The sequence below is a fragment of the Antrostomus carolinensis genome, unplaced genomic scaffold, assembly GCF_000700745.2.
Source record: "Antrostomus carolinensis isolate BGI_N321 unplaced genomic scaffold, ASM70074v2 scaffold19232, whole genome shotgun sequence".
Classification (NCBI taxonomy): domain Eukaryota; kingdom Metazoa; phylum Chordata; class Aves; order Caprimulgiformes; family Caprimulgidae; genus Antrostomus; species Antrostomus carolinensis.
Window position 1 is genome coordinate 13,256 of NW_010300383.1, and position 23,970 is coordinate 37,225.

General features: G+C 38.9%; 1 protein-coding gene across 1 annotated transcript in view; it reads right to left on the reverse strand.

Annotated features, from left to right (window-relative positions):
• Positions 1–14,552: 14,552 nt before the first annotated feature.
• Positions 14,553–23,970, reverse strand: part of CNST (consortin, connexin sorting protein) — a gene marked incomplete at its 5' end in the record, with an annotated part of 31,577 nt that continues 22,159 nt past the window's right edge. Inside the window, 3 exons of the mRNA XM_010163121.1 lie at positions 14,553–14,758; positions 15,397–15,532; positions 23,027–23,907. Coding sequence (XP_010161423.1) covers positions 14,553–14,758; positions 15,397–15,532; positions 23,027–23,907 — 1,223 coding nt within the window. The remainder of the gene's footprint in view (positions 14,759–15,396; positions 15,533–23,026; positions 23,908–23,970) is intronic.

Below are 23,970 nucleotides of genomic sequence, written 5' to 3' on the forward strand. Positions count from 1 at the left end.
AACCATTAATATCTGTGTACACTGTAATGGACAATAAATACTGACCCTGAAATATTAAAATACAATGAATAGGTAGTAAAAACAATCAAACAAATCTATTGAAGCTGAGGCTTTTTATATTTAACTTGTAGTTTCTGAGTCTTCAAGCTTCTTAAAGTATTTGTTTCCCCATGGCCACAAGGGACAGAAATTTTTATATTAAAAAATTTGGACTCTAGTGAATATACACCTATTAGTTGAGACTACAAAAACGTTGTTGGATCTGGGATAAAACACGAAGAGTCAGAAGTACAACACACACAGGAGGCCTTCAGCTCTGATTAGCGGTCTCCTAGAAGCAACTGATTGCATAAAATGTCTGAAATCTCAACTAACATATTGTGTGATCACTTAGCAGCAGATAAGGATTCTGGACCGCAAAAAGGATATCCCGAAATGACCCTCACAAATAAGGCCCATGAGGAGTTTCTCTCTCATTCAAATCCAAAAGCCATAGCTGCAGTGTTTTCGGTTTTGTTCCGTCCCATTCCTCAGGGCCCTTTTGCTTTCTCCCATGCTGAGCTAGCTTTGCTATTAAATACAGCTGCCTCTCTCCCACATTCACATAGTTCCCTACGGCAGCCAGACAACAGCAAAGGCCTCCGGTGGGAATGGATGGCACAAAGGTCTCCATGGACTGCTTCCTACATGCTTAGAAGGGAAACCAGCAGAAATGTTTATACTGAACATGTTATTACAGACTTCATTATTAATCACCGAACAGCTCCAGGAATGTTGCTCTGCGGATCTTGCCACCCTAGAAACCTCCCAGAGGCACTTTGGGAATTTGTCCAAGACTCCACCAAACTTCTGGCCAAGCAGCAATATCTTGGACCTGCATCCAGATCTCAAGAGTAGTCAAAAAAAGCTGAATTTACCGTAAGTCCACTAGAATTTATAACTAGTAACAATTCAGTTTTCTTTACCTACACCAGAGGTTTATGCTGGCTCAGCTTCCAGGAAATTAATCACACATTGATGGAACTGGAGCAAATTCCCATTATAGGTGGAACCAAAAAAGTCATAGCCATTGCCCTCACAGCTGCAACCTCTTGTCCAAGGTCAGTTGGATTCAGCTCCTCCCTAAAACCTGTTAGGAGTCAGACAAATTGCCAAGAAGCTTTGAGAGAACTAATTGCTTCTTCCAGGACTGTCGAAGTGAAAATGAGCAAGCAAGAATCAGTCACCTGGCGGGGATGGTAGGACAGGCAGGGAGCTAGCAAGAATCACTCAGATAACCTGTTTTTCTGTCTTCTTCCACTTTTTAAAAGGGACACTCATTCTGCGCAGTGTAGCAGAACCAATTACAAAACATGGGTTTCCAACCTCTAATTACAGTGGATGCTTCTGCCTCAATGTTGCTGGAGGGAAATATTCATGCAATGAAGCCATGGTATCTGTGACAACAACATCATGTGCCATGCTGATCAAGTACTAGTTCATGGCTGAATTTCAGTGTCACCCTTCCTGGGGGTAATTACACCTTACAATTAAAAAAGAATCATCACCAATGTTATGTACAAACAAAATGTTTTCATATGAAACAAGGAACTCAATAACCAAAATATTGTAACATTTATTATAATCTATAGAAAATATTTTCAAAAAGTCTAATTATTTTTAAGGGCCAAAGGATGCAACTTCTGTGATAATTAGTAGTCTAATTTTTCATAACTGGAACTAGGTCAACAACAAATTGAATTACCCAGCCAGCATGAAAAAAATGAATTGCAGGAAAATTAAAAACTGCTATTAAAATCGATTTCCAGCCTCTGTTGCCAACCCACCTGGAATGGAAAAGCCAGTACTATCAGGATGGCAGTGTTGTGAAAAGGAATTAGGCAGTGCCATACTGCTTTCCAGTTTCTGAACTGCAGTGTTATAAGAATGAAAGAGATAAAATTTACACCAGGGTAGTTAGATATGGAAACAACAGGGAAGTTATAGTAGCCAGTTATGGAATCCTTTCAGTATGTCTTTTATGAAAAAATATGAGATAGCTTGAAATTAATTCATGTTAGTGTCAAATCATAACAATAAAATCTTTTTCTCTTTTTTCTCTTTTTTTTTTTTTTGTCAAGAGTGTCTCAAAGCATTTTACTAGTTTTAGGTAAGTGTCAAATCTACTGGAAATGAAATTCCTCTACAGGGCTCCACTGCAATGATGGGAGGGAAATTAAGCACCCCTATGCCCCAGCCATGTACTGTCAAAGTGTGGGTCAGAAGTGCCGCACTTGGGGAGCAGGGCTGCTCTTGTGCTGCTGTTCCCTGCAGGTGATGTACCTGGGAGGTAGAATAAGGGGGAGCAAGGTCTGTATGTGTACTCAGTGTCTCTGGTTTACAGAGATATAGACATCTACTAGAAGTTAAGCATATACAGAAGTCTCATGATATCAGGACCTGCGCACCGCCAAGTAGTATGACACCTCGTGTGCTTTAAATGCTAATTATAAATAGTAATAAAATGCATACCTCCAAGATAAGAAGATCAATAACAAATCTGTACAAGAATTTCTGTGCAAGAACAGTTGTAAAAATCTGGAATGAGATGATATTGCAAGACTATCAAAAGACTATCAAAAGGCTTTTACCCATTTTGCTATAGTTTTGTTTTGGAAGAAAACAGCCTAATACTCAAAGTGTTCTGATTTTGATGGAGCTGCATATATTAAAGCAATGCAGTTCTGTTGCTGCTTCTCTGCAGAGCACTATTTATTAAGATTGTAAAGTCAATGCCTCACACCTCTGAAATAAGGCTGCTTGTACTTGGTGATTTGGGCTTTTGGGACGTATGTATTATGATGCTGTCTTTAATTACATTAACATATCCTGTTGTCTCCAAGGATTCCTGTTCATGCAGTCACTGGGAAGCTATTCAGGATTCTTTTTGCCTTCCTCACTCAATGAGTGGATTGAGGTCCTAGTTAATATGCCTCCTCCACATCAGGTTCTGCTAATGAAACTATTCACTTGAAGTGACGGATTAGCACTAATTTAACTAGAGTGTTTGAAGGTTTTCTTGTAAATATTGAGGTATTGGCTTAAAAAGATAGAAGACAATCTCTGCCAGTAAGTTTGCATCATTTGAGAGAAGGCTGGTCTACAATGTACATTAAACTAGTGCAAGTTGGGCCAAGCACAGGTATCATGCATGGGCCATTTGTTGGTTTGAAGACGATTTTGAAATACAAATGTAGTTACGCTGGAAATCTGCAGTGCTCCTAAAGAAAATTCTTCTTCCTAAGGAGGAAAACTCAAAAGAAAGCAAATAACTTCTCTTAATGATAATATGCAGTCCTGGTGACATTTCAAGCCTAGTCTATCAGTAATTTACTTTAAAAAAGCAATGCTTCTCACAGTAACAGAAGCAGCAGCAGCAGGAGTCTGTGGCTTTTTTGTAGAATGAGATATTTGAGGTCAAAAGACAATGAGAAACAAGAAATAGCCTGAAGAAAGGACAATACAGTTACATCCCTTCCTCCTCTCTCCCTCTCCCAATTTGAATAAATTGGCAGCAAAGAGTATTTCATCACAAGGAAAATCCCAGTCATACGACCTATTTTCATCTAATTACATGACCTGCCCTTCCCCTCCCCTTCCCCCTACTAAAGGTTTTTTTTACCGTTTACTCAGATGTGCGTTGGAAATCCTGACACGTGCTGAAAAGCAGCACCTCAGTGAGATGTGCTGAGATAGATACCTCAGCTCATGAAGATCTACCAATGAATTTTAATAGGGCCTGACAGGATTATTCATCTAATGTCCATTTCTGTTTTTCCTATGTGACATAGGGATAGGCAGCATTAAATGGTGGCTTCTCTGTATTTAGTACTCCCAGCATCAACCAAAAAGAATAGGACATGCATGGGTCTGAAAAATGGGTGCACAGAAATGTAACAATAGCACCAAAAATGGGTGCTACCTGCTGTGACCTTATTCTATTTCAGTAAGAGATTATGATGGCGTCACTCTTCTCTGCCATCACCTAGGTACATATGTGGAAGGAAACAGGCAAAAGCTATAACCTCTACCAACTGCACAAAAGCCCACAAGGAAGTCACTTATAAAAAGGGGGAAAACACAGAACCAGCAGGCAAGATGCCCAAATCCACTTTCTGCAGCCAAGGGCAGTTTCCATAGCTAATAGCTGTGACAGAAGGGTGCTTCTGGAGGTGGCTGCACTAGGGAATGTCTAGGTTGTGTTTGGACCAGAAGCCATACATTAATTTGGCTCATTTTTTCTTTTATGTCAGGCTCCCCACATTGTTCTCAAGATTTTCAGTGAATATCTTATAATGGGCAATTTCTCAGTGAACCTGAGAATCTAAATCACTAAATATATCTAAATCACTAAATCCCCACTAATCCTGTCACTGCACTGAGTCACACAGTAGCAAAAAGCTTAATTGCTATAAATGCTAATAGTAGGAGGGACAGATTTTCAGATTCCCTCCCAAAGTCTCTAGTACGAACACTTTAAAAAACAACTTAGTCCTATTTTCCACAGCCTGTTCCTGCCCCGCCCCAGGTAACCCCTGGTAATATTGGGTTATTACTCTGCTCCATTGCAGATAGTACAAAGTGGGAAGGACTAACAAGTCCTTGGAGATACCAGATACTGAAATCCATCTAGCAACTGGTTTTACCCCTCACTTCCATAGGGAAATGATAAGATGCAAAAGCAGTTTATAGTTCTACGGGAAGCTTCAAATAGCTGTAAAATCTCAGAGTATAAAGCCATTATGATTCTAAAAATAATAATAATAAAAAAACCCAGATACAGTTTCTTCACCTGATGGCACAGCACAAAAACTGGCATGAATACGAAAGTGTATCCTATTTTTCAATACTTCTTTCCTACAGCCCCTCTGAAAATGCTATTATATTCATAGAAAACTCAAAAAAGATAGTAAAAAAACAAGAAGGGCTTTCTTCCCTTCTTTTTTCAGACATAGGGTTCATTGCAATTACTTGTGACAATGCAGGGTAACCATTTCAGACAGAGTGTTACTAGCAAGTTGCTGATATTGCTTAAAATGCTTTATTTCTGAGATTACCATGATCCTACTCACTATAAGGAACATTAGAATGTGCTATATTGCCACAGAAGAATCAAAGAATCGTCCCTATTACATAGGCAGGGTACTGAAACACAGGAGAATTAAGTGATGTGCTCAAGATCACGTAGGAAATTTGTGGGAGAGCAGACAATTAAATAAAATCCTCCCAAGTTCCACTTTTGTGTTTTTATCACTTAATCAATTCTCTCTCCCAGCTACTTCAAACTGTGTCACAGCACAGCCTTTTTCAGCCACAGCCAATTTTTTTTTTTTTTTTTTTCCTGGCCATATGAAAAAAAAATACTGAGTCAGTTGGTTAAAAGGGATGTCATTCAGAGGCGGGAATGAAGGTCTGAGAAAATAAAATAGAAAATAATATAAGGACAGAACTGAAAAGCAAGTGTTCTGCTACTTAACAGTGCAGTTCAGAACAATAGCCATAAAAAAATAATTTAAAACTTGCTCTGTCTCTGTCCTAGTGTAACCTAATAAACCATATTTGAATTCATGATTGTGATGCTAAGTGCTCTGTGACGGTAAGTGCCACAGAGCGTAGCCTTTTTTTCCTTCAGAAACTATTTGAAGTCTGCCCTTCTTGTTCTTGTTTGGATGATCTTCAAATCCTGAGGCAGCCTCAGCTGCGCTGCTTCCACTCAAAACTTTCTGCAAGTGTTTTTTACAGTTTCCAGGATGCCTTTGCTGCGGGATCCTAAAGCCCTCAGTCCCTCATACTACATGTTTCTACTTAAGGAAGATCAGCAGGTTTAGATTCTTAAAACCTTTTTGGAAGTGCTCAGGACAGCAATTACTTTGAAATACTTCTGAAAGGGCCACAGGACATGCTGTGCAGTCTCTTCTATGTTGGACTATAGGCAATAAAATCTCAGGCCCAGTCCTGAAGGACACTGCTTGATCTCCTGCTAGTGGAACATTTGACTTGAAGTCATGGCTATTGCTCTCCTGTGGAGGGAATTATGTGGCAAAGAGCATCTCCTCCAGGCTTACATGGATATGGACTCATTACAGGCACCTACCACCTACCGTATCTCTAGCTGCAGGGAGTGTATGAAAAGACAGGCTGTTCTGGAGTTTCACAACTGAAACTCTAGAGGTCTTTATAGACAACTCATGGCTGTTCTGTTTAGTTTTGAGAGACCTGCAGCTGCTGGTCATCTCAGGGGTCAAAAGAGCAAAGGTAAGAATACTTGCCTCCCTGGCTGCTCTGTACTGGGAAATTGTAGCTGTGAAAGGTCCCAGCACAAAGACGAACCAAGTGCCAGGCTGAGCTGGCAGTGTGGGTGGGCTGTGCAAGGCTTGCTCCACATTGCAAAATTCAGCCAGTTCACTGAAAAAATTGTTTCATCAGCCTACTGCATGAGTCCATAGAGATGGTTCTTGTTAATGGGGTGGTTTTATAATACATGAGTCACTTATTGCTAATGGCCATCTATTTTGCCTGTGTAGGTAAACCATGGGCTATTACCCAGCAGTGAATGGGCTCAGAAAAGCAACGCTCTATTTATAGAAAAATATAAAAGCCAGTACATGCCAAATTTAGAAAAAAAACCCCCAAAAACTGTCACTTAATTTTCTTCTTTGCCTTCGACTAAGGGAAAGCTTTCAAAAATACCAAAATCTAAAGGGGGGAAAAAGATCATTAAAGGCATTTTGAGGGACGCCAAGAACATTTGAAATTATTTTCATCTTTCACATTTGCAGACAGTGATGCCAACATCCAATTTATGGTCAAAGCATTTCTGTGCCTCAAAAGAACTTCACTTCTGCTGGGAGGCAGAATCTGGTGACTGCTACTTCTTTCCACATGGCTGTTTCCTTACTCTTGGCACAGCAGTAGGTATTGTGTGAAGCCCAGCAGAGCTGCGAGATTGTGTCTTGATTTTTCTAACAGAATTCTCAATAGGGCCTGCTCTGCTGAGCATTGTTACTTTCCTGCTAGTTAAGACAGAGTGAGTAAGGGTTACAGGGTGAAACACAGAGTGACTACAGACAGCTTGAACCTCATTTTCTCATCACAGGAGTTGCCCTTACGCTATATATTCCCATGTGGTCTGTTGATACAATTTGCTTTAATACATGTAAATGTAGTGACCAGCCACCATGGGTATGATGATGTCAACTACTAAAAATATGCTAAAATGGCATTTGCACTTAGTGCTGCATACTAGAAAGGAGTTTAATATCTTGAATCAATTTTATTCCTTAAGATCACCACAAAATTTATGAGAATATAAAAATATCTTTAAGGATCAGAAAGTCTTCAAAGATGCATGAGGGCAAAGATAATGTGAACAACAGGGTACTCGTATACCTTGCCTAATCTGTGATGTCTTAGTGGGAACTGGGACCAGGCAAAAGATCAGAAGAGAGGATTTGTAAGCTCTGGTCCTGCTTTGCTTCTTCCTGCTATGTGACCTTGTACAAACCATTTAAATTCCTCCTAAGGAATCCTACAAAGAATTCAGCAATAGTTTAACCATTAGTCTCTCTCCTCCCTGATGTCATTAAACTACTAGCAATTTTTTTTTCTGTGTCTATAAAATCTGATTGGAAAAAAAAAAACCCTCATCACTGATAGATATCATTATCAGAAATATTTTTCATCCTTTACCAACAAAAGTTTTTTATCTTCAATTATAGGTCTTTATTACATTCTTTCTGCAGCCCTTTTGCCCATAATATACTCAGTCTTTACCTTGGAGAGGTTCTTTTCCCTTATTTCATTTACTAACTTGTACATAAAGCCTCAGATCTTTGAACAGTCACTCAGAAACCTCAGTATATAATACACTCTTGTCTATTAATTATGGTGGGCCATAGCAACATTGCTCCTTTCTCTGACAGTCGATATTGACATTTTGTATGGCTGAAATTGACTGTATAGAGTGTTAGTGATTCAGACCTTTCACTGTCTTCTTTTCTGTGAGTCCTTTCTATAGAGCACTGAATTCAGCTAGCTCAGGAAAAGTAGGGTGAAAATTCTTGCTATTCCCAGGCTCAGAGACTATCTACGAATTTAACGTGAAATTCCAGCAGAAGAGCCAGATTAAGCTGTACAAGTATGAGGATTCTCTGCATCACATATGAGTGGCAAGATTCATGTTATCTCTGGCAAAAAGCATAAATTCCAGTTCCTGGAGAAGTAGAGGAATTGGCTTAATGCTGTCTCCAAGAAAAAGATGTCAAGGAGAATTGATGAATAGTTCCTAAATGAAAGTAAAAAAATGTACATTTTTAGGTGTAAGGTTTATGTGGAAGTAATGATATCCTCGTGTTGCACAACTTCTAGTGCATGTATACTTTCACCACCACTTCTGATGCAACCATTACCTCCTCGTGCAGGCCTGCCAGTGCAGGAGAACAGAACCAATACCGACCTGCTGGGGGGATGCACTATAGGAAACACTGCACTGGCGCTGCTCCCATGCATTACAAACAGCATTGTGGAATTTGGTCATGTTTTGGCAAAACTATGAAAACCAGTGAAGTTTTCTCATTGCAATACTCTGCACATGGCACTTTCTGAAAAAAACCTTATACCTCTCACTCTGAAAGTTGTTTTTGGTAACAGCTTTAAAGTTGATCAGTCTATGAAAACAAAATAGTGGGGCTTAAGCTTGTTTTCAATGCCAGGCAATGAAATGGGACACAATCATTAACTATCATTTGACAGAAGCGGTACTGGGAACTTCCCCAACAGCCTAACAAATGAGTCCTACATCAGGGGCCCATCTTGGCTAAAAGATGACACTTTGCCAGACAGTTTCTTGGCAAGAAGGAAAAGGAGAGAGCTGACTGATCTATTGTTGTATGAAGCTGGATTCAAACTTGTTTTCAAGAAAGGGCCACTCAACAATTTTAGATTAATGGAGGACTTTGGTCTGGTATTAGACATGCCTTTGAAATTTTGGGTGTGCTTCAGTGCTGTCTCTAAATTTTTTATTTTAGCCTGTGTGCCATTAAAAGAAGCTCAGGACGAACCCAAGCGCAGAATCAGACCTCTGGTTGAAATTCGACGATACCAACTCTGTAACATCTTGGCTGTCACGGAGCAACTCTGTAAAACAGCACACATCTCCCCATCATAATTTTCTTCAAGAGATGACCACAATTTTTGGACATTACTGAATGCAGTAAACCCCAGGCTCATGTTATGCCAAAGAAGAATTACCAGGACATTTAATTAAAAGTAGTACAAATCACAAATAATACAAAGGAGCCCTAAAGAAGCAATGTCCAAAAAGTTCATTTTGTTTAAAAAGGACTTTCTAGTTATACACTTTAGGCTTCCCTGGGTAGCTATTTTAGAGAAAAATATGGACAAAAGTTTACCGACCAGTTCTAGAAGTTCATCAAGGTTCCTCAAGATTACCAATGCTTCTGGTCAGGAGTCAGATCAAGATGCAGAAGTGGAAGATCAGCTGCTTGTCCTCCTTAAACCAGACATCGGTCTTTACAGAAACACTGTTTACAACAGCAATTTACTTCTACACATAAAACCCACCCTCAGGCCACACCTCCAGGTTGCCAGATACATTCTCATGATTTAGTTTGGTGCTGTGAGATGTTATCTCACAAGTTTCAATAAAGTTAAATGAAAATCTCTTATTTTTTCTCCTTTTTCATTATGGATCTCACTTTTTCCAACTGTGAAGAAAAACTTGAAAACAACATAAAGATAACAAAACCAAAACAAAATGTATAAAACTGCCTCTTTTTCCTCTTAGTATTTCACCACTTTTTTAGCAGTCTAAAATTCTGGTTGGCCTCATTCCACAGGTTTTGGGGGAAGAGCCAATGTAGGGGATGGTGTTGCAAAATGTAGTGTTGGCATGCTCCTGTTCAAATCAGAGGCTGCTGGGTTGGCTTGAGTTGGAATTGGTATTTTATTTATTTATTTGAACTCAAAAGAGCAGACTGGCCTGGGACCACTATCCAGGTCACGCACCCAGTTATTGGGATTCTGAAACCTACCACCTGTCAGTTTGTTTTCAGAATGATGCAGTAAGGCAACATTTTAGTACTTTAAACCCACCTGTCTAAAGGAACCATGCTCTGTGAGGAAGCTGGGTTTTCATTTAGCTCTTAAGGCAAAGACAAACCAGCCCACCCAGGAAAACTACATTACAACAAAAACCAAACCAAACCTTCTGCATTTTACCCTAATTTTCCATTCTGGTTTGGGTTTGACCATGAAATTCTTACAGGAGGTACTGCTTATTTATTTGAATTTCACAGAAAATCTTCTCAGTCTTTTTATACATTCAGAAATCACAGTACCCAAAAAAGGTTCATTTATTTTCTTTGGGACAGTTTTTATTTTTTATTTTTTTGCTACAATAATTAAATTACAAGCTTGGGTGATGGTTTTAAACACAATAATTTATTCCTTTTGCTAAAGGAAGCTTAAGTTAATTTTGTTACAAATAGGCATTACTCCTTTCAGATGGTCTTGGTTTTACATCACAGTACAAAGTAGGCAAACATGTTTTCTTAGGAGGGTTACATCCCTTTAAGTTTATTAAGTGGAATAGTACCCAGTCACACAAGAACCTAGACTTCCAATCTGCTCTGCTTATTTGACAGTTCAAGCTTGCCGTTTACCCCTAAAAATCCTTAACAAGAGTTTCCCTTTCCATTAGTCTACTTCTTACTGCTTGTCACCAGGGCTCTGCATTTTCCAAGTATGAAAGCAAAGATACTGGAAAAATTTTAAAACATGGGCTGTGTCTAGATTACAAACTTCTGCTGGCATATCTGGGCTATGGAACGCCTGCTTCCTTACTGACACTGTTTTGAAAACAAGCCTGTAGTATAGTGTGGCTACACTACAGCACAGTGCTTTTCTTGGTGTAGTCTATGCTACTTGGGGTGAAGGTGTTAATTATGTCATCACAAAGCTCTTTTTGGCAGCATATGCTGAATCTACATCAAAAGTCTTGTTGTTTTTGCTCTATGGTGAGAATCTTTTCAATATAATGATGCTCAAAGAATAAACTGGATGGTGGGGGTTCCTAGTAGAGTGCTGCAGGTGATTAAGTGGCCACAACTACTCTGAAGGTACACTATCAGCCTGAAATCCAGACATATTTTAAGAAATTATTTTTAACTACTGTCAAGTACAGAACCATTCCCTAAATTTTCCCACCAACTACAAGTGGTTTTAAGCTGGCATAGTATGTTTCCCCTACTGCCAAGCAGAACAGCCATAAAGAGTAGCAGGGAAGGAAACAGAATAAATAAGAACTTATTTATGAAGGGCTTTAAAATGCACAAAGTGGAGGGAAAAGCACGTTCTTTCTCTGTTTTCTTCTTACTTGTAACAATTTTAGCTGTTGCTCAGTATTATTTTGCCTCAAAATACTCAGATGAGAGAAATAACTATCCAAATCAACTATTTATTTTAGCTTGGATTCACCTGACTAAGATCCTAACCCCTCAGGTCACTTGGGCAGAAGCAATGTCACCAGCAATCTAAGTTGAACAGAACACAGAGGAAGGCCAACGTCAGGCCTACCTGCACACTCTTTGGAGTTTGACGCAAGGCAAATTTTCTTACGTTGGTAGCTGCAAGTTTGATAATGTACCACAGACCAGGCAAACTAGTTGCACTAACAGAAATGCCACGAGAAGCAAGAATTAGTACCATCAGCTTTTTATAAAGGAATGCCAACAGAAATTAGACCCAGATTCAACCACTTGGTTGCAAGGGAGGAGTGAACAGCTCAGATCAGGAGCTGGGCAGCCTGCGCGTATGTGTCCCTTCCACTCCCTCAAACCCCAAGAGACTTTGCAGGTGCGGTACCTTGGCATAGGCTGGAGAAGCTGAGAGATGCTCCAAGTTACAACACAAGTGCAAGAGAGCTGAGTTATGCAGAACGCCTGGCCGCTCATTTTTCATTGGGGACACGTTGGTAAAGTGGTGTCCCACCTCTTAATGATCTTCTTGTAGGCAGATCTGCTGATACTAGTGAGTCTTTGCACTGGGAATGTAGTGCAAAGTGGACATACCAAGATTTGGACCACTGATTTTAAACTGAACTTCTTATTAAAAATTGCTTTGACTTTAAATAGCTTTACAGTTTTAAATAAAATAATTATTTAAAAAATAGTTTTAATTAAATGAACCTAGACGTAGAGGATCTTTGATCTCCATATCTGATATACTTTTGAATAAATAGTTCTATATATACCTCTTGATCTTTGTGATGATGAAGTGCACAAAAACTTAAAAAGATTTTTTTTTTTTAGGCTGAAATCAACAGTTGTTTCTTTAGGAATAAACTTAATATCCTGAAACACTCAATGCAAAGTTACAGAAACCCAAAATATATTCTAACTACATAGTCACGATAAATACATATTTTAACTGAACGCATGCTTTTTAATTGCTCTGTAAACTACCAAAAAAGAAAATCAAGATTATCCTTAAAAGAAAAGTGAAATAAATAAACAAAACCAGACTTCAAATAACTAACTGAACCAGCCAGTAACACTTTAGAATACAAAAGTGTCTTTCCCTTTCTCCTTTGGATTAGCCCAGCATTATAATACTCTGAGGACAACAAATAAAAAATATACCAAACCACCATTCTCGAGTTTGATTCTGAAAGCAAAAGTTTTCATTAATTTGGGCATTTTAAATTTGCTAGTTGAATATAAAGCTGCACATGAGGCTCCCTAAGGTATAAATAAACTAAGCCTCTGAAGTGAAAACAAAAAGAGAAATCACACATGCAATTTATTCCAGAAAAAAAGGTGATTTTAACTTTCACTTTAAAAACCTGTTAAGTGTAACAGTGTGTTAGGAACAATCAAGCTCACTAGAGGGACAATTTGCTTGCAAATGCTAGAAAGCATGATTATTTAATGTTATAATTCTGAGCAATATCTTGAAGATTTTACTTCACAGTATTTTACAAAATAATATTTTAACCTGAACACAATTGCATCATACAATGTTAGTAAGCAGGAAATCATGGAGCGGAGTGAAGCGGACCCCTCAAAAACGCTGCTTCCTGAGGTGTAAAGGAATCGTTTCACACTAACACCTTCAGCAGGGCTAGTCCATTATGCTCGGTGCAAGAACAGTTGACCAGAGCGTGGGCCAAAGGCCTGTGTAGCTAATTCTCACCTTCACAGTCATGTCAGTGTTTCTCTCACATACCACACAGGGAGGGCTGAGCACCAAGTGATAGAAATACCCATTTAAAATGTCTCTTTGTACTGATTTACATTTGTTTGGAGAGCTGATAGAAAAAGAACAGATTTTACAATACAGGTCTCAGAACCGCAGGGCAAATAGATGCAAATGTGCTTTATCTGCTGGAATGAGTGCCCTGGACTACTAACATGCCTTGGTGGGTCTGCAGTGAGCCTCTGAATCTCTTCTGTTGCATCAGTCCTACTTCACATAAGCATTCACTCATTGAGGGAGGCTGCAGCCACACTGTTCAGTGATCCTGGGCACTCATCTGGGATGAGTCAGATATGAGCCCTAATTGCAATAAATATTCACAGACAAAGGCAAAGATCATTATTCCCCATTTATGGAGGAGAAACTGAGGCACAAAGTGATTACTGCAAGTTAGTGACATAGCTGGACAGAAAACCCAGTTAGCCCCACACCTGCTACCAAGTGCTTTAAAATTGGCCAAAGCCACTTTACTATTTAACACGAACAATTTACTAAACATCTTACTTTTGTTTCTGTGTTTAGTGAGATCAGTGATTCCTTTTTTAACCTTCCATTTCTAAAATAGCCTGTACTATACTTCGAGTAAAGTTCCAGGAAATTTAGTGAAATCTGCCAGCAGATTTATCCCACTCATGATATTCACCATAAGCTATAGGATACAGGGTCAGGCTGTTAATCTGGTGATTATGAGGGCTCCATGAATGCTGCTGCACTCTTCTCACTTCACCCAAATAATTACATGGCTCACTAGGAGAATTAAAATGGAGAAAAATAGTAAGACTTAGAAGAAAAATAATGTTTACATAAAACAGACTTATTGCATGATAGCTGGAGGCAACACCTTTGCACAAACAGCTATAAATTAAAGCTGTCCTTTTACTAAGCTTCCAGAGATTGCTTACAGAACGTGTGGCAATGGGAGAACATATAGAAGACAATTTTCTTCTTTCTTCTTCAGTTGCTCAAGTTGTCAAAAAGCTGCTTGCCTACTCTCAAAAGGATGAAGAGAATAACCTTTTATTCTCCCATACCACACTGCTACAGCTCAAGATGTGAACATTTTGCCAACTGATTGCTAAACTAGAATTTTCTTGATTTCTAAGTGGAAGTGGAAGTATATCATCAAATACACATCTTCTGCAGGTGGTAAGTGCTACAGAACTTGAAATCACAATTTTTTTCTCCCCTCTCCAGTAACCATTGTTGAGCTCTCGATGTGCTGTCTCTGTTCATTTCAACTATGAGAAGGCTATCCAGTGTTTAAGTTCTTCTATACGCTGCAATATCTGGGTATAATAGAAATCCATGTTGGCTGCAAAATCAGTGCATACAGGGGATTCCATGTCACCAAAGGTGCAGTACAATGCAGTTCCTCCAATGCTAAGGAAAACAGTTGCTATGCACAGCAGGATCAGCAAAATACAGGAGCCGCCAGCTACTTCGTCTGTAAATATAAGAGCAGAAAAGGTGAAAAAGGATGATAAACAAAGAAACATTAATGCACGTGAGAAAATCTGAGATAGGTTTTTAACATGAATGGGTCAGGAAGTAAACACACTTAATAATGCTCACTGTGTCAGAGTGGCCATAATACATAGCAGGAATTGTATGTTTCTCTACCCAGTCTTTCCAGAAACCTAAACAATTATATAGCTTCATTTCTGCAGTCTGTGTACCTGTCCTCCCTGGTATCGCTTGCAGAACCATTCCACACTGAAGCTTACACCTCCCACCTCCAAGCTCTAACCATTAATAAAAGGATGTCCATTAGATGTCACTCACAAATCATTCAGCCAGAAGAAAAAAGCTGTGGCTTGAGTCTCAACCAGGCCTTAAAACAGAAGTCTACTTACTGTATCCCTCTGTAGCCTTAATACCTAAACCTTCAGGGTACAGAATAATATAATATAAAATAATATAGTATAGAATACTCTTTCATCAATCACCTTCACTTATCACTTAAGTTTTAAAAAGTCATGACAGTATGTAAAATGAATGCCCTACTGTGCTCTTGTGAACAAAAAGATCAACACCATTTGCACTCTCAAGACTGCAACCCATGAATTAACAGCTTTAAATTACCTTGATCCAATGTGTCGTCCGTTTCTTGGAATCGCACCCTTCTCTTTGTTTGCCTTTGCTGGACTTGAGCAATCGTTTTTCCTTCCCTGTCATCTCTCTTCTTTAGTATTGACACCAATCCTTCTGCTGGGGCAATCTATCAGGAAAGACAGTGGATGGCACAAGGGGTGTGAGAAATCCAAGCATAAGAGCTATTTAACGCTGACTTTAAGGAGGAAATGAGCTAAACAGTTTTTAAAAAATGGTTTCCATTCTACTTTTCTTAAACATCGTAGCACTTGTGAAACCTCCTTCTTGAATACATCAATTTCTTAACATGCAGGACAGCTGCAGTATCATTCCACTGTCTGCTGTCACTACTTGCCCTTAATTGCTATCAAAGTTAAATACACATACATTTACTGTTTGGATCATACTTTGTATTCACTGCAACAGTTCTTTTGTAAGCTCACGTTATTAAAACAGATGGGTTGGGACAGTGGTGAGGAAGGTTCACGTCAAAAACACTATCATAAGAGGGCAATAAGGAGGCAATAGCACACTGCTGCTGCATCTCCAAAGATACAATCCTGCAGAGACTATTAAATACTTATTGTGAGATTAATTTTCCAGCATTGCAATTTGTTCCCCAGGGTGGACAGCAAGCTACAGTGGGGCCACAAAATGAAAAACAGATAACGCCAGAGAAAAAGAAAGCTTCAATGCTCTGGACAGATTCCAGATCCACTTTGTAATAAGTGGATCTGGATATTTTGGATACAGCAGCAGTTCAAAAATCTTTCCCTATCACCCAAACAGCTTGAACAAACAGTGATACAGTCAACAAGTCAATAAACTGTAACTTTTCTTTCCATTGCTACAGCACGTGGCTCAGCTGCAAGAGTATATGCTGTCATACTAGGAAGCTACACCAGCCTGAGCAGTCTGTAATTTCCTAGTTATTAGAGAAATTAAAGTAGGGAAGTATCAGGAGAAAAATGCTTTCCTAAGCAAGCAGTTCCTGGTGTGCTAGAAATAAACACAAATTAAAATAGGAAGCATACTTAGACATGCCCTTTTTTATCTTGAGATCATCTTTACCTGAAAAAGTCTTAGTCATCTCTTCATAAATCTGGGTAGCACTTTTAAAAACTTATTCTGCAGATCAACAATAACATTTGTTAAATTGAAAAGTAATCTGTACACATTTGTGCTACCGGTAAGAAAACATACCACATTTGCAACTGAGTTTGCAGCTCATCTATGTTAAGAGACGACCCCAAATGCCTGAATTTTCACAAAAATTCCAAGTGGAAAAAAAGCAACTTTCCAGATAACAGTGTAGTTGAAGACAACTGATTGCTTAACTCCCTCATAATCTAATCAAGATCAAGCAGAAAAAATCGTTTGCATTGCAATTGTAAGAGCTGCAGAAAAACAGAAAACAAGTGACTTTGTAACTGGCGCCCCTAAATTTGCTTCATGCTACAAGCTTACTCAATGCATCGATGCACGCTGTAACCGGGGGGACGGTGCACCGGACACGGCGAAACGCAAAGCACGATCCAACAGCCCCTGCACCAGCTATGGCATTTGGCGTTTGCAACATTTCAACTGGTAAACGTGGCTATTACATTTACAGGTCTCTAGTCTGGCAAGGTTTTAGACCCTCAACTGGACAAATAATGTTGCCCTGACCAACTCACAGAGTTGGTCGCTGTGGGTATACGCCTCCAGTCTAACAAGTTTTCCCAAAATCACAACTAAGAGGATAAAATTGATCTCTGCCACACTTGCCCTTGTGATAGTCACTTTCCCTTTTGCTGATCTGCTCAAGAGCTTGAATGGATTATTTAAAGAAACAAGCCAGTGGAGTACTTACAAAGTAGTGAAAGTGTGGAGGTGGTGGAAAGAAATGGTTTAAGTCAACATATGGAAGACTACTACTTGGTACAAATGAACCAGAAATAATAGCCCACAAGTGTCTCATCACAACAGACAAGAGCACGGGGGTGAAGCTTCTACTGGTAATGTTAAATTAGCCTTGTAGAACCGCCAGGAAAATTTATCAGGCCAGCCAGAAAATCAACATTTATGCTTCCTTGTTGTGGCAAGGAAGGGGGATCACGTAGAAGTGCATTAATTTGCCTTATTTATTTGGAAGGGCAGAGATGAAATTATGTCCTTTGAAAGAGTAGATTATTTTAAGCTTCTGTGTAGGGCATTGCTTTCATAAAGAGGATCAATGTCTCCTCCCGCACCACCCACGCAGCAGGCTGGCTGGCGCCTGGCACGCGTGTTCACAAGTGGCTGGGGCTGCCCTCGGTGGGAATGTCACCCAGGGACAGCAGGGCGTTTGTACACCTGCCCCGAGATTAGTATGTGGTGGTCCACTCTGCAAGTAGTTATTTCAAACTGAGACACTTCATTTGGTCTGTTGGCTCTTAGTAGTTTTTGAATGACCGTGTCACAAGCTCTGTCTTCTCCAAGCTTAAAACCAGAGGGCTCTCTTTGATAGGATTATGTCGAAATGTGTTTCAGTGATTATAGTTACGTAAAAGGCTTGCAAAAGGAAAGTCTTGCTACAGTGAAGTTCTCTTACTCTCCCCCTGTGTTGCTATGGTTCAGGATTTACTTCTAAATGCATAAAGAACTAATCAACACAGCACAGGTTTCTCTGAACACATTTCTTTTGCTTAAAAAGAGGGAGCAAGGACTTTTGATTTTGCAACAAAATCAGTGTGGCTAGTGTTACTTTCCTGTCCCAACAAAAGCCACAGACCATATTTTTAAGATTGTCTCCTTTACATGATATGTAATTTATAGCTGCAATATTTCACCTGCCCTTGAATTTCACAAGTCACGTAATTAAGGTTTTTGTTTTGTTCTACAAAGGACCTACAAAGTTATTGCCTCCTAATCAGGATACAGTTTATTGTTAAAATGCAAATACAAACATATAGCATTCTGCATAAATTCTCATTCAATTAAAACAAATGTACATGTATTTTTCTACCATACCTTTCACTTAGAAAGATTTCAAAGCAATATGCAAACTGATTGTATTAGATCCATCTCCCATTAAACATCCAAGGACAGGGACCTAGTTTCCATGCGAGACGTGAAATTTTCCATCCCAGTCTTTAGGAGACAGGAGGCATTTAAAAAGGCAGAATACATTATTTAAATTGGAATTTAACGAGGGAACTGTGGTTAATACAGCTGACCACAAGTCAAGCCTCTGCTTGATTTAAACCGCAGGAGGAAAAATGTAGGCTTACACCAGGCTGCACTGCAAACAGCTCTGTGTTACATAAAAGAGCTACATAAAGGACCCAATCAAAACATCAATTCTGAGTTAGATAATTAACATAAGATGCTCTTGGAGCACCTATGTAAGTTAGCTTACTCACTCAGCTCTGCTGGCCTTCACAAAATCTTTGATTGGAGCTTTTACAATTACTGTAGAGGAACTGAAAATGGCATACAGGTATGTGGTGACATTTTAACCAACAGTCAAAAAGGAAAGTAACAATGACTGCTAGTTAATTGAAACTCTGTCAAATATTTTAGCTTTTCTCTTTTTACCACTATTAATAAAAAGTGATTCTGCTTCACAGAAAAGTTTTAAACTTTTTTGGATAAAATTTAATATCCTGGCTGCAAAATAAGAAAAAAAATAAGTTCTAATTAAATTACCCATCTCTTCTTTGTTTAAAACAACATTTCTTAATAAAATATTGAAAGAACTTCTTACATTATGGATACTTTTGCCAAATAGGATGTATGTATATTTATAAATATACACAGACAAAACTACGAAAATAAGTTCCTGTACTTCAAGCTTTTAGAGAGAACAGATTAAACTTGACTATTGGAGTCATTCGTAGCAGACAGAAGTAAATAAAAACCCCCAAACTGGAGGCACTGTAGACAGAGATCTAGGAAGAAAAGTTCATTTTATGAAGTATTTTGGTCTGAACGCAGGGAACTACTCGAGGAGGATTTTTGTTTGTATATTCTTCTGTGGGCTGTATTCCTTATTCAGTTACTTGGCAAATGTCTACAGTTTTATTCCTAGCAATACCAGTTTTTTTTAAAGCAGTACCACAAACTAACAAAAGCAAGACTGCTCCGAGTTAAGCTGTAAGTGGCAGACAAACCCCTTCGCTAATAAAACGCATTAGAGAGATGAATAATTTGACTTTGAAAAGGAGATAACGTAGCAGATTCAGTATTCATACCACAGCATCAGACTCGAACTGTTTTTCTGCTAATACATTTCCCACACAAGTACCAGGGCTCTTGTATACAGCAATAAGTAGCTCAGATACCATGTAAGCATTGTGTATGGAAGTGTAATTCTCACAAACTCAAAACTACAGGACCCCAGCCATACAAGAGAAGAGGGGATCTCAACAAGGCACTGTCTCCAGATCTTGTACAGATAGGTGGAGACTTCATTTCTTCAATCAAACCAGCTGCTAGTCTGTACATACTCAGTACTTTTTAAAGTCTTGGTGTACAAACAGCGCCAACCGAAAGCTACTATCTTATGTTGTGGTAGCGAGTCTCACTATCTTATGTTGTGGTAGGGAGTCTCACTATCTTTGCTTTCTAAAAGAAATCAAATGATAATTTTCAAATGAGGAAAAACATTAAGATTCTACTCATTTCCCCAAATATGACTTGTATAAAAAGCTCCTGTTACAAACTTCTATTTTGTATGGCAAAACGCACCTCACATTATTGAGGTTACAACTTGACTGCTGGTGTGTCCTTCCATTCCCACAGAAATGATAGCAAAGAGATCTAAGAAGAGGTTATACACTTCTGGTATCTGTTGCTGCCACTGCTGACTGTGCTTCAAAGCTCTTTATTAGCTGTATTAATCTAGCTTCTATAAAATGACAGTGAATTTTCAGCATTGCACACTGTCCTGAACAGTTTGTACTAGTGAAGAAACACCCAGTGTAAAGGACTGTACAATATGTAAAGTACTATTTTAGTTTTGCGATTATTTAAAGCCAGAGTCAGAATTTAGTGGATTTTCAGTCTTGTAATTAGTTATGTTAATTGGTAGCCTAAAAGCAAGTGACATAAAGGATCTAAAATAGAGAAATACATGGTATGATTCTTTGATCTCAACATGGGGTCAAACAAAACTTCCTAACCATAAATACTTACACAAGTACTTACACTTCCCCATTTTCAATAAATTAATATTGCATCACCATTGAAGAATATTTATAAAATTTTGTACTACCATGTTTCTTGTAGCAAGGTTATTACAAAATAATCTTTATTTCTGCCTTCCATTCTAACTTATTTGTGGTAATTTTGTAAATACTCACTCCGTGACAAGTTTTATCACAGTCAATTTTTTTTTTTTTTTTTTTCTGTCACACTGTTGCATTTCATGTAATTGATTTCACTTCATTCCTGTGGCTACCAATGCATTTTCTAGGTATTTCTTTCACAACTGCTGTATGAAAACATTGTTATCTCATTAGATGGCCACAGCCTGAACAATGCAACTACAAAGGCTTCAGGAGGACAAGAAAGGAAGAAATGTTATGGCTGGGTGCAAAGATAAGTCTGCTTGTCAAAATGTCAGTGGAGTCTTTATTTTAGCACTAAAACAAGATCAGTGAAAGCAAGTTAACAGTCTTCCAGGGAAGCTGGGAGTGCTCACCGCTTCTGAAAAGTAACCCCTAGGGTAATGATAGGTGGTAAGATTAACTGGAAAAACAAAGTGTAAGTGTATAATGAAACAATACAAGCTGTTGTGCTGTCCTTAACTCACCCTGCTGCACCTAGAAATTTCAGGTATTGCAAACAGCCCCAGATGCTGCATACTACAAATTTTATTCAGTATTGAGATTCCTCTCTTCTCCCTGATTTAAACCCTCCTGTCTCATGCATAACTCAGGCCTCTTGCTAAGAATGATTCAAAAAGACTCCCACCAGAGTCAGCCAACATTATGCCTTATATGGCCAGAAAAAGTACTATGGAAAGACTCAAGGTACTTTTTCCTCTCCAGAGACTCAACTCTGCCATCATAGTACTGGCACTCCTAGCCTCAGGATAGCAAATTAGAAATTAAACTAGATTCCTTGTAAAGCATCATCATTGGTGACTGGGTCAATCAATACAAGCATAATTCTTCTAACAGTATTAACATGCTGCTTCCTATCCCATCCTCTAAAATGCAAATGGCACAAAGGTAGCAATTTAAAAATAGTTGCTACAGAATTAATTTAGGATTTTTCTACATGAAACAGAAAGTTCTCTCCTGTAGCTTAAAATGTTGAACTTTCAGTAGGCTCCAAAGAAATCTAATTATATTTAAATTACTCATGTTATACATGTATATGGGCTTAGCATAAACTGTCAACAAAATGCTTTTTTTCAGAACCACCCTCTAAGTGAACACAAGCCAATGGATTTAGTGCAAATATGTAAGAACATGTATGTGAGTTTCCACATCTGCATGTTGTCAAGAGCTTGTGTACAGCTTTGTGCACATGGCTGTCAGTCCTGGCCTGTGGTATGCTTCCTGCCATCTCACAGAAAGGCAAGGTGTTCTAGGGACAGGTCAGGATGAATAATCTTGGAAAGGAGAGAAGAAGCTGTTTAGCTGGGGAGAAAAACTAAAATGCTCGGTTTCCAGCTCTGGAGATTTTGCCAAGCATGAAATAATATCAGCATGGATCCCCAGGATTAAGTTCCTTGCTTGGCTGCTGTCCCTGAGTGACCATGGGTTCTTGGTCTCTGTGCATTAGCTTCTGATCTATAGAGAAGTACTTTCACTTTATTGCCAAGGGATGTTGTATTGTTATATGCACTAAAAATAGAGATGAACTAAGAAGATACCTTTTTACAAGTCTTCCCCCTCCAGCATCTGGAATCACATAATTTCACAATAATCTAACTTTTTCATTTAAAGAAAAAGCTTTTAAGGTCCCATGGTTGCAAATTCACCAAAACCAGAAGACAAATAAAGTGACGATGTCATCATACACTCTCCAAAAAAGTCCCGAAGCAGTAAGGCTTCTATATTTTCAGAAGAGCAATTTAGCTTATAAAGCCCTCATCTTTCTTGTGGCCTATCAGCAGTGCTTCAGAAAGGTGGGTTCAGGCTTATAAGTTATTTCTTAGTTTTGGTTGAACAACAAAGCTGCCTAAATGTGGCAGAAGCCCATACACTAATGTACGGAGTTTACTACATACGTAGTCCTCACCCATATGGAATAGGCACAAAAAAAGGAAATTTTATGCTATGAATAGAAATGAACCACGTTACATCATAGGCATTACGTAGATCTCTGACATGAATTAATGATTTGACAGGAATTGTCAGCCCATCTCCTAACAGTCTCTGTCAAAATAAATCAAAAAGGTGTTCACAGTCATGTACAAATCAATCTGCTTTTTAGAAACGGAGCACTGCTGGTCAAGAAGGAGGCAAACAGGCAAAAAAACCTTTTTTCTGTATTAACTCAGAACAATTAAATAAGTACAGATCTCTTTCCAGATTAAAAAAAAGTGATATATGAAGGAATATTTAACACATTCTGAAGTTGGCAATATCTAAAATATCTTAATTGAGATTAACATGGAAGATTTTACAGTATTCACAGTATTTACCTCAGCAATCTCTATCCTTCTTGCAAGTTCATCGAGAGAAGAAAAGCTGTCATCTAGTGATAAAGCTTCTAGTGAGTTGTAAGATGCTCGTTCAGGTAAAATATCTGGAACAGTGTCAAAGTCCTCTTGGTTTGCTAAGTTTGCAAATGATTCTTCAGTGTCTATTATATTACCATTTAAAAATCTGAGAAATAAATCTTCGTGTTCTTCATTATTTGCCTTCTCCTCCTGTCCTGCTGTTCTCTGTGTTTCCCTGCACACTTGTGAGTGCGCAGCATTCTCATGCTCAGACACTTCATTACACCCAGAGCACACGTTTGATGCAGTTCTGTCCCGTGAAGATTTTTCATCATCACCATCATCAGGCTGTTTCTGTTGCTGCTTTAAATCACTGTTTCCAAGCTGGCCACTAGCAATTTCTGAAGAGCCAGCAGCATATTTTGATCTGAGCAGATTTCTATCAGCTTGAACATCTTTATCAGTAGGAACCAAATCACCAGGCATATAATCAGCATCTGTTAACACCAAAGCATCTACCATTGGCTCAAGAGGGAGTTTCACTCCAGGCTCCCCAGCTGTGCCTCCTATTTTTTCTGCATCCTTAGAGAGCTGTCTTTCTCTCAGCTGCAAACTGTTATCTTTACCGGCATCCCCAGATGATAAACAGCCCGAAGAAGGCCTGCCCACTGTCCCTGTGGACTGGGTGTGTGGCTCCAATGTCGATTCAGCACTGCAGCGCTGCTCCTCCGTGTGGTCCTTTCCTGCAGCTACCCAAAGGCTTGCTGCCTCTGCCTGTCTCTCAGTTTTGTTTTCACCTGGAGAACGAGTGCTCAGCTGTTTATCTTCTTTCTTTGGTCCAACGCCAGGACAAGTTTCAGTACCTAAGTGCAACAGGAAAAACAGTTCCAGTGTTTTTAAATGATTCAAAGCATCAGCCCAGGGGG